At 47.2% G+C, this 11,681-nt stretch overlaps 1 protein-coding gene across 1 annotated transcript; it reads left to right on the forward strand.

The window, feature by feature from the left end:
* Positions 1-2,820: 2,820 nt before the first annotated feature.
* On the forward strand, positions 2,821-10,834 carry SH3BGRL (SH3 domain binding glutamate-rich protein like; the record flags this gene model as incomplete). The annotated part of the gene is made up of 3 exons (XM_010150733.1): positions 2,821-3,006; positions 6,087-6,167; positions 10,164-10,834. Coding segments are annotated over 3 exons (300 nt in total), but the record flags the coding sequence as incomplete, so codon positions are not given.
* Between the last annotated feature and the right edge of the window lie 847 nt (positions 10,835-11,681).

Consider the following 11,681-nt stretch of genomic DNA (forward strand, 5'->3'; position numbering starts at 1 on the left):
CCCTGAAGCAGCAGCCAGACGTCTCTTGCTCTATTTTCAGCACTTCCCTCTCAGTGGTATTCTACTGCCTGAGATTAATAGAAGTTTTCTAAATAAAATCCCATACAGTGATGCGATCTGGCAGCTCGGTGCCGTCTTTCTCTGGATATTTAATGCTCTGGTGTAAGCGCTCGTCGCTGGGGTTGGACGACTCGTCTGAGGAGCCCGGAGGAAGACATCACCTCTTAATCTTCCACCTTGCTTTTTGCTTTGGCCGGATAACCAGAGTTTCTGACTGATGCTACTGACGCATCAACACCAGCGCCTTACTGTTCATTACAGTTCTGTAGGGAATTTGGTCTCTGAGCCGCCCTCAGCCCGTCCGTGCTCAAAGGCAATTTTGACAAACTGCCACGCTTGTGTTCCGCACAGTGCCTTTTCTAGCGCGGAAAAAAACCACTTCCAGCTTTGCTAGCGCTTCATAAACAAGTAGAGAGGATTCTCTGCTGTTACAGCCCTTCGGAGCCGTGGCTGTGAACTTGGGACACGGTCGTGCTACCTGTAGCTGAAAAAACAACCCAGAGACTGTCCTTGCTCCGTGAAGCTGGGAGAAGGAGTGAAAATAGAACAAAACAGGCAACGTGGCAGTGTCCAGAGAGATGTTTTGCATGCATATGTCTAGGTGGGAAACTGTGTAAGTACACCATGTGAAATAATGACAACATAGGGTAGCCAGAGCATTTTCTTCATGTTGAAGAAGCACCTTTATTATGAAGAAGCATCTGCAAGTTACAAATGGTGGGAAATGGTTAATTAAAATGTAACTAGTCAGGGGGAAAATTCCATTAATTCCCAGGTCAGTATGTTGTCTGAGGTACTGACCACTGACAGAGGAGTTTACAATTACAAAGACCTTTCCCTTATTTTAGTCCTACAGAAGAGTTAAGGAAGTGCTCGCTTTTTATTCCCTTTGTCTGAGCTGCATGGCACGTGGAGAAAAACTTCCCTGGACTGTTCCCTCCTGCTGTGACCTGTGTTACTAAAGGCAAGCAGAGAAATCTCTCACCAGTAGGTTCGAGTCTGCTGAGAAATGTAATATGCCTGTAACATGAATTATTTCCTTGGGGTGGTTTTAACTTACTTATTTTTAGCCATGAGGCAAATTAGCTAATGCCCAGCAGTATTCTTCTGTTGAAGGGTACCAGGGTGCTTGCTGGTGGAGTTGGGTGGTTCCTCTGCTGACGTCTTCGGAGGAATCACGCTGGCGCGTGCAGCCCTGGGCAGACGGCTTCCCCGCTGGGGCTGGGGGCGTGTTGTCCCTTGGTCGGGAGAGCAGGCTTGGTCCCTTTGCACTACACTGAGCTAGACGCGGAGGGGGATCTATCTATCCGGGTTTTTGAAAAGCAAACCACCACACCCAAGGTCCAGTTTAACCTGGACCGGTTCCCTATCCAGGATTGTCACGCAGCCAGCAGCGATGGCTCCATGGGAGGTGCTGAAGAACGCGTCAATGGATGCTTGAAGACTGCCAAGGCATGGCCATCTCCTCTTTGGAGACATCAGGCTCTCCCAAACCGCACCTTTCAGGGCAGCACTCTTCCTCCACTAAAACCTTGCGCCCCTCCTCTGGCTCCCAGCCCGCTCCAGCGCCGTGGCCCGTGGGCGCAGGGCTGTGCGAGGCGGGGTGCAGGCACCATATTTGGCTCTCGGCTGGCTGTGCCCTGACCTCCGAGCTGCCTGTTTTCCCATCTCCGTATATGGAGAGGCTGCTCGGGGAAGCTGGTGGCTGACCTGAATTGGAAGCAGTGCAACATCTGTATGAAGCGCTGCTTTTGTTGCACTGAGATAATTAGGTTAAAGCCAGGCCTTGGACTGGTTTTGTAGTGAAGGGAATAATTTGAAGAGAACAAATTTCCCATTAAATCTCATTTTTTATTGTTTGCCAGGGTGCGCATGGTTATAATTTCCTTTATGGTGGTAAAGTCATGCAGAGGAAGAACAGAGCATAAGCAGAACATCCCTGTATCAGGAAGTCAATAATTCATATGTGGCCATAATAAAAACCACCTTTGCAGTAAAAAGCCTGTGCAGCCTGCGGCACAGATCCTGCTCGTCGTTTGGGTACCCTGTGAGTGCGCAGAGGACGGGCTGCATGTGGTGTGGGATCTCATCCAGCCGGTGCAGTCCAGCCTCCTGAGACTTCTCCTTGGGAGGAGCAAGGATGGGGGATGCCAGGTCTGGCTCTAGAGACTATACCTGCCACCGCTGAAACCCGGAGCGGAGCAGAAACGGGTTTTTTTTTGGTCCAAAGCAACATGAGCCAGAATTGCTTAGGGATCTTACTGTTGATGAGTTCTCTGTCGGGAAGTCCCCGCAGCAAAAGCTGGAACCCAGGAAGGGTGGGTTCAGCCTGTGCTTTCAGGGGCACGAAGGAAGCAGGTTGTACCTCAAATGTCCCCTCCAGCAAACGCCACTGCACCTGAAAAAGCAACATTCCCCCGAATTAATGGTAAGGCCTGCTCGGCACAGCCTCTGCATCGGGGCTGCTCACACCTTTGCTTTTGGTTGGAGACCCTTAAGGTTCGCAAGTCTTGCGAGAGTACAGGGACAGTGAATTTAGACCTGAGCCTGTTCAGTTAAGTGGGAGTCAAATCAAGACTCTGATCTGACCCTTCAGAAGATACTTTTTTATTCTGGGAATTTTCTTAGTGCTTCCATTTTCAACCTGCTTTGCACCCACTTGTTTCTGCATTGAACCCTGGACTTGCATAACTGGCAGCAGAAAAAAATGGTTTGACTGATTTTGTTTGCTTTCTTCCCCCCCTGCCTTTTTTGTGACAGATTAAAAAGCAGCAACAAGATGTGTTAGGTTTCTTGGAAGCCAACAAAATTGAATTTGAGGAAAAGGATATCGCCGCCAACGAGGAGAATCGGAAGTGGATGCGAGAGAACGTGCCTGAAGACAGCCGGCCAGCAAGCGGGAACCCCTTGCCTCCCCGGCTCTTCAATGACAGCCGGTACCTCGGGGTAAGGAATGGCTCCGGGTCTCCATCTCATCTCGTCCCAGGCCTCTGACTTGAATATTCCAGTTTCACTATAGAGGAGAGATTAGTGTTGGACCTCCTGATTCTCAAATCACTGTGCTACTTACTGGAATGAGCTTACCGCCACCTTGCGCTGTGGATATGGGTTTTTTTTACTCTGTATTTTTTTCCCTTCTTATGAAGGAAACTATAAACTGTAGAAGTTTAGGGGTTTTTGGTTTTCTCTAATTGTCATGTTCACCATGATTGTGAACTAACCCTTCCCAGAAATCCGGCGCTGTTGCGTCAACCGTAAGTTCTGTAGCAAGTTGAGAGATGTGTTCTGTCTGCATGGCGTTTGCCAATATGTGTGGGTCCCAGATCGCTCTGTAGTCTGCTTGTCCTCCAAAGTAAGTGCTCAGATGCCGTGATGTCTGCCACGACTGTGAATCGGTTTTCTGATCCTGCTTGGGATCAGTTGTTGCGTACCCCTCGCAAAATGAGGGCTGTTGCGGTCCACTTACTCCAGTGCCTCCAACAGATTAAAACTCATATTTCAAATACAGTTCCTGCTTGTAATTATTTTAATGCTTGATCAGAAGTAGGTTGCCCTGCAGCACTTCTACTCAGCAGGCCATGCTTGAATGATTATTAGATTAACTGTTAATTTTATTTTTAAAACTTAATATCCTCTGAAAAGGGCTCACAGTGTGCATTCCTCTGGTGCTGTGTGTTGCTTTCTAAGTCATTTTGCAGTCTGGTCCTGACCTGTGAGGTCTGTAAGTCAGAACCTGCCAGTTCTGGACCTTTGTGAGGCGATTCTGTGGGTACTGAAAGAAATGATTCTCTATGTGCCAGAATTTTTTTCTTGCTTGTAATAGAAGCAGAACTTTAAACAATATCCACAGTGATCTCATGTACCATTTGGCTCTCAAAATTTTGCTGACTGTGGTTGTGACATGGAAAAATGTAGGTTTGGAGTGACAAAAGTAAGGATCAGGAGTTGTCTGCAGCTGAAAGCCAAGAAGGGGCTAGTCAGGGAGAGTTGCAGATCTGTTCAGTTCTCTCTTTTTAAAAACAAAAAAACAAACAACAGAGGCAAATATTTCTGTACCAGTCAATTGCAACAGTATTACCTTTCTCCTCAGCACACTGCTGTGCAGTTGTCCTTTATTAGTAAAATGTCACCCAGTTTCTGCTGAGTTGCAGCAGAACAGGGCTTTACTGTGCAGTGCTGTGGGACAGGAAGAGAAGCAGCAGTATGCACCTACATCTGGATGCTTGCTTATCAGAGATGCTTCTGAAGTATCCCCAACTGCAACCCATGACCGTTCTGTATACAGTAATTTTGGGGAGAGGGATATAGCTACTTCAGACCAGTTCTTGCTTATTTCACACCCAAAATTGTGGTTGATGTGACTTTGAACTTTTGAAGTTCGGTTAATCTGCGTAGCTGAATTCAAGTTACTACAGTTTAGCTTTCAGGAAGGTAAAAGTTAATTCTGTGTCCACAGACTTGAACGTCTTTGTTTCTTTATCTGATCCATCTGAAGCATGAACTTCCCTGTTCGTCTCATCTGATGCAGCGCAACTGGCAGAGGAATGAGCAAATTGCCTTTTATTGGCCTGTGCCCAGCAGAAAGGCTGTAACTGTAGATGCTCTGCGAGTTGGCATGAGCCCTGCTCCTTAGTCACAGGCATTCCTTTCCTGGTAGATGCTAGGAAGCAGACTGCCGGACTATGCGCTAGCAAGATAAACAAGCCCTTTGTTATCCAGCAGCCCCAGTACTGTCAACAGAAGGGCTTCAGGGAGGATTTAGCATAATTGTACGCCGTTTTATCAAGCTAGCACCCGAATGCTACACGTACGATAGTTTGACATCCATGATCTTCAGGGTGTTTGAATCCTCCGTTCCCTGTCCTTTCTTCCATTCCAGCTGTAACAGCCAGTGCTGAGGGCTGCCCTGCTCTGAACACCGCGCTGTTTCCAACAGCGGTTGCTATTCCTTAGGCTTTCGCCTACCAGGCGGGCAGGCATGCAGAGCAGTGTGCCCTTCATGGCAGCTCTCTCCCTGCCCTCAGCCCGAGACTGAGCCTGCCCTGAGCTGCTGCCGTGCCTGGGGTTTCACAGCCATCCGAACATTCCCCAGTAAAGCTGGAGGAGCTGGCACTGTTGCTGCTCTTGAAGAGGGAGAGAAGGAAAGTCGTAGGGTGGCTTTGTGCCGAGTTTGGAAATCGGAGTGAGGGAAGGATGTGGTAACTCGGACAGTGGTGGACTTGCACAAACGTTCTGGGTTTGGTTGGTTGGTGTTTGGCAACTGCTGTTGCTGAGCCACGCTGCGGGCTTTTTGCTTGCTCTTTCCCAACCTAGCAGGCAGCTAAGTTGCATCGTTGTGCTCTGTACAGCATTGCCGTCCGCCTCAGATATAAAAAAGGGCAGAGAAGGAAACATTGGTATTTCTTTTATTATTTCATTGGTTTTGCCTTCAATTTTCCTGGCAGACAGCTGTGTGCATATTTAGAGCAACCACAATGCATTGTGAGTGCAGTGGAGAGTGCCACCTGATTTCCTTCGTTTGTGTAAACTAATCATTAATGACAAACATGATGGGAAAGGGTGTACTCTCAGTTTACAGGTTTAACTTTTAACAGGTTTAAGAGTTAATGTCCATAGTTGCACAGTGGCCGTTACTAACCCGTAATTAGCCATGACATCTGGGGACGTCAGTGTTGCCGATGACAAGGTGTGGGCTCAGCCCGCTGCTGCAGAAAGGACATCCGTGCCGGACCAGGGACAACAGCTGCCTTGCCGGGGAGGCTGTCCCTCGGGGAAAGGTGGAAGCAGCTCACCGGAGCATCTTGTTGCTACAGATACTGAAATTCCCAGCTTGTCACTTTTCAGACAGTACAATTCCTATGGTTTTAGTGCTAAACAGTGGTGATGCTCTGAAGTTTGCATTCGGCCACAGGAAGCAGCTTGCTAGGTGCGGGTTGGGTAACATGCCAAACTGAGCTGCGATGATTTCTGACGATTCATCCTTCTGTCTTTTGTTTCCACCCCCTTCCCTGACTGCCGTGACGAAGGACTACGAAGCTTTCTTTGAAGCTCGAGAGAACAATGCAGTGTATGCGTTTTTAGGCTTGACTGCGCCACCTGGTTCAAAGGTAGGTGTGTACATTTCTCACAGTGAACCACAACCTGTATTTTACACCTTGCTCTTCCCTGCTCAGAGTAAGATCTTTCATGTGTTCGGTGGTTGCCTCAGTAAATCTACCTGCTGGTCTGATACTCAGTCTCCACAGACTAACTTTCGGGCTTCAGCATCACAGCGACACGCTGTTACGTGCTGACTTATGTGGAGGATGCTCTGTTCCCTGGAAGCATCTTCCTCCTTCTACCAGAAGAACTCGGTGTTCAGTACAGACGATCTGGCATCCTCGCTGCAGAGCCACCCTGCTCTTCTTTAAGTTAAAGGAAAAGCTTTTGTTTCTTTGGAAAGACAAGCTGGGTCAAGTTCCTGACTAATAATAATTGTCTCTTACCATTGGAATATTTTTTGTTGTACGCTCAGGGAACAAGTGAAAGCGTATTCAATATTTGCAATGAAGAATGCACAAGACATCTAGATAAAGTCACAAACCCAAAGAATTATTTCAGTTCAGTGAAAATAATTAATTCATGTCAAGTTTTGGTGAGATTTTTGTACTACAAAATACCTTGAAACCAGAGTCACTGTTTTTGAAATAATGTGGTCTTGCTTCAGAGTAATTTTTTCCTCCAGTTTGTTGTCTGGAGCCTTCTTTTCCTTTGCCAATTATAAACTGGGTTGCTGCTTTGCGGAAGCAATGGGCTGGAATTCTCTTTTGATTTTGATAGGACAGGACAAGCCTGCTTTATATGTTTCACTCAACAGCAGCAGGATCCTCCAGGTCACTTCCAGTTTTCTTGTTCCAGTGAATAAACCCGCCGTTTCCTTTCAACTTTATTCATGTAAGAGTTGAAGGTCATTCTGTGCACATCACGAAGAGTCCTAATTTAAAGGGGCATGAAAATCCAATAGTATGAAGCATTACAAGCGGTGGGTCAGATTGAAACGGTTTTGGGAGCCAAACTCTTCTCTAGCAGTAGCTCCACTCATGTGAGTGGTGTCTCAAGGACAAACTGCCTCGTACAAAGCAAAACCTGTGATGTAGGCCCCAGCGTCACGTGTCGCCAGCGTCAGGAGGCCAGCTGCACGTAGTGCCACAGTCGTGTAAATCTTACTGAAGTTTCTTGGAAGATCTGCACGGTGCTGTACAAAAGAGTGTGCAGGATGAAGGCAAGGAGTGAGAGAGCAGCCCCGAGACCACGGGACGCAGGAAAGGCTGTGTGTTTGCCCTCGCGGCCGAGATCTGGGAAGTGCGGGGGTACTGGGGAGCGTTTGCTGCCGTGGTGAGTCAGGTCATCCGTGTCTAACATTCATGGACATCGCTGCTTACGTCACCAGCCAGATTGCAGCACCAGTCTGCATGGCTACTAGTTGCTCCAATTCTGTCCTAAGGGGTGGCTTTTAAGGAAAAGGTGAGTTTTGAAAGGGAGAAACGTAACGCATTTGTACCCTGCTGAATTTTCATACCATGCTGCAGCATGGGGAGGTGCCTGTGAGCCGACGAAGATGCCCTTTGCTCAAGTGGCCTTGTACCCCGTGCGTTCTGCGCTTGGTCTGACTTCTGCTATTGGTCCCACAATTACATGATGTCTGATCACGCTGATTGCCTGCTGCTGAGGAGGAAGAAGGTATTTGTAGATGCTGAAGTTGTCATTTACAGCATAGCTGCATGCAGCCTGGATACGATACCGTAGTTAATGACATTGCCTCTGCATATAAGTTGCTACAGAAAGTGGAAGGAGGCTGGGATCAACCTGTGTGCTCTTGCAAGAGAGGACCTTGACAGCAAACTCCATTACATGTCATCACGGGGGATTTGGAGAGTTGTTTGACTGAATACAAAGTTCCAATATTAATGCTAAACAAGAAGGGTTCAGAAGGGAGCATGGGAAATGCAGATAACTCTTTGCGGAGCCCTGGTGCTTTGGTTTGTCCTTTGGGCACTGAGACTACAAATGGACCTACAAACCATGGGAAAGGTTGGCATTCAGTTTATCTTAAGTACCCCCACTTCAAGCAAGATGGCTTTTAAAGGGAGAGGATTTGGTGACTTAAAGGCTGTGATTAATCATTTAAGGACTGAGAGCGTGCTTAGTGAGGGACCTCGAGGGAGAAATAAGGAAAGTGTGAGAGAAGGGTAGTGTCAGACCTGAAAAGCTGAGCCAGGTAACTTGCAGGACCACACCCAGGGAGATGGAGTTTGACCTTCGAGACAAACAGGCTAGCCTGTTCTCTTCAGTTACTCGTGCCTGCTTTCCTGGGCGTGAGGGAAATACCAGGAATCCTCTCCAGCTTACCACTGCCCGTTTTGAAGAGAAGTACTTTGTCCTCCGTTTTCTGGCAACAGCAGCAACAAAGAGCGAGGTGTCACTTGTGTAGCGCTCATGACTGGTTAATGGAGTTGTTACAAAGCCAGGGGAACCATCTCCTCCTTGTTACCACTCAAAGAACCACTTGTCTCTTAGAGAATATCAAACATCCTTTTTTTCCCCCGGGCTTTGTAGTTCTTCTTAATCTTTCCTTTGTTTTTCCCCTGCCTTTGCTGCCGTGAACTGATCGGGTGCCCTTCCACGAGCAGCGTGGCTGCATGGTGACATCCTGTCTCCGCTCCTTGACCCGCAACGTGCGGCCAGAGGAGCGGAGCGCAGTCCTGGAGCGCGGCCGACCTGAGCCAGCGGTCAGAGCAAGGCTGTTCCCACGGCCCTGAGTTAAACGGCAGCACGATGCGAGGCGCCTGGGCAGATAGCCAGGAAAACCAGAGTGATCCACCACGTCTAAGTTAACGGAGATATGCGTGGTACTTCCTGCCCTGTGGGCTGGGGTCACCCACTGCCTCCCCTCTCTTACAAGTCTTGCAGGCTTCTCAGAAATTCCCTTCCTAGCCCTTCCTCCTCTTGTTTTTTGTTTGTTTAACATATTGGCTCATGTTAAGGCTGTTCATGGTGAGGCTGTTATCTTCAGTATTTCTACGCAGCCACCAAAACAAACGACTCCATCGCGTAAAAGTTAAAACTCCTTTAAAAGAAACCACACTGTCCACCCCAAAGTGCTGCAGTGAGAACGCTGTGACTGTTCATCGTTTTGTAGGCCCCGCTGCTGCTAACCCGTAATTAAGTCAACCTTCACTCAGTCGGAAGTACACTTGTAGAAACCATCTTCAGAAAAAAAAAATGCCTTTTGCATTTCTTCTGTTGCCATCCTGTTCCCCATTCGTGACCACCTTACAGAGGCTGAAAGACGACTGAAAATGCAGGCTCGTGGGTTTTAATGTTCCTTCTGAAACTTACTGAGAGTTGTTAGAGGTTAGCTGGTACGTCTGCTAAACCTGGGTGGCTGCTCCTTCGTCTCAGAAGCTTCACAGGAATGTTGTCATGTTGAAGTTCCCTCAAAGAGGGGTGGGTTGGGCGCCCTGGGCATGGATAGCAGGTGGTGGGCAGGAGCGGTTCCCAAGGAGCATGTCCCCGCTGGCTCGCTTCCCCCCGTGCTGGGGAGCTGGGATTACTCAGCAGAGCAGTGCTGGTGCCAGGACGGACCTGCTGCCAGCCCCAGGACGGAGCTCACGTGGCTGCTGGAGCAGCTCCGAGCTGTCTGGCTAAGGACTGGCAGGCTGTTCTGACCACCCTGCTAGGAAGGCAAAAGCTAAATTAACCAAGAATTTAACCACAATCCTTCAAATAATCTTTGATCTCTAAATAGTTCTTGTGTCCCAGCATGAAATCAGAGGTGACTTGTTACCTCTGGTCTTGTTATTATACTTTTATGTTCACAACTGGTCTTGGCCACAGGTTGGAGTATTCCTGCAGGTCCTACTTGGGCTAGCGCAGAATTGGAGTTAAAGCCAGCACCGTATGGGACTTGGTTTATAATGTCACCGTAGGCAGCAGGGACTCCCCGTTGAGTGGGGTTCAGTGCTGCTCTCTTCATCCGGTTCTGTTACGTCACGTGCTGACACAGGTATGTGGATGTTGTCTTTCCTAACGTACTAACGTGTAACTATGTTCTGCTCTTTCAGGAAGCTGAAGCACTGGCAAAGCAGCAAGCATGAATTTCAACTGCCTTAAATGTTCTGTAAAGGGAATTTCCACAGCTTTTTATAAAATAGTACAGTTGTCTCTGCTTCAAGAAATGTAGATGTGATTTCTAACGTTTGATCGGTGCTTGCAGCATTCACCGTACATAGCACAAATTTGAACACGATGAAAATGGGAACATAAAGGGTAGAGAGCATGGGCTGCATTATTACAAAGTTGGAAGCATAGGAAACTGAAGCAATTAGACATGAATGGTTTTCACATACTTCAAACTGTCTTGGCAATTCGTCCATTTTGTGTAAACTTAAACTATTTTAGTACGAACATCACAGATGGAGTTATTCCTAGAGATCCAACTATTTAGAAGATGGAAAACAGCACCTAAAACCTTGTCAGATACTAACTTCAGTGCCTGAGTTGCCTCAAAAATGTTACTGAATTACACAGTAATTTTTCAGTGTCTTTTCTGGTTTCAGAGGAAATTGTAGGTGGTATTGTGTAGTGTAGCCGTTGTAGTCGCTCTTGAAAGCTGTCGTTGTTCTTTTGTAGAATGGATATTTAAGATTTGTATTGCAACACACTGTACAGATGATTAAAAAAAAAAAAAGCCACGGATTTCTCATTTAAATGATCTGTGTGGGCTCTTTTGACATAGGAAAAGGGATGTGGGCAGTGGACAGCCTTTCCGTTGGCAAGGTCATCACAGAGCCGCCTAAGCAGGCCGTGGTTACACGTCTGCGGGCAAGGCTCCGTGCACCTCAGCGAATTATGCGCTCATTCCCAGGCAGTGTTGCAGATAAGCCAAAACGGCCAGAAATGGCATTTCCTTACCTGTGTAAGGGTGGAAGCCTTTAATGTATTTCTCTCCAAAAATACCAGCTCACACTGCTTATAGCATTAGGCATCTTACTGCATGTTCAGGTAGGCATTAGATTCATGGAGTATTTTTTCAAACAAGGAAATAAATGTTTGAATAACAAGAGCTGTTGTAATTAAGCGAGATTTTCTTTTTTTTAAGGTTTAAATACTTACTTCCATTGTTACTGCCATATCACGAAGCTATTACAGGAATTGCGACTCTGTTGAAGTGAATTGTAGTAGTGAATTTACCGTGTGCAATATTAATCTGTCCGTTCTCCCAGTGCTCCTCAGGATAGTCTCGATTTCTTGGCCATATTCTACAAAAATATAAGGAATTACAAGTGCCCTGAAGGATAAGAAACAGGTTTAAAAAGTGTGTCGGTAATTTAAAAATGCATTTTTCACCACATCACATACTTATTCCTCAAAAGCATCCAAAGACAGTAGGAAAGTAATTAGTCCTTGCTGTGGAGGGTCATTCTGATAGCTCCGCGCACACGCGTTACGATGCCTGTGTGGAGGCAGAGGTGGTGGTGCAGATCAGCAAAAGGCTGTGGGATATCTTGGCCACGCAGTTAGTTTTACGCCGCTGCTGTAAAACGTGTGCAGTGCTTTTTAAACACTTTCTGAAACAGCTT

Source organism: Eurypyga helias, unplaced genomic scaffold (genome assembly GCF_000690775.1).
Source record: "Eurypyga helias isolate BGI_N326 unplaced genomic scaffold, ASM69077v1 scaffold28894, whole genome shotgun sequence".
NCBI lineage: Eukaryota > Metazoa > Chordata > Aves > Eurypygiformes > Eurypygidae > Eurypyga > Eurypyga helias.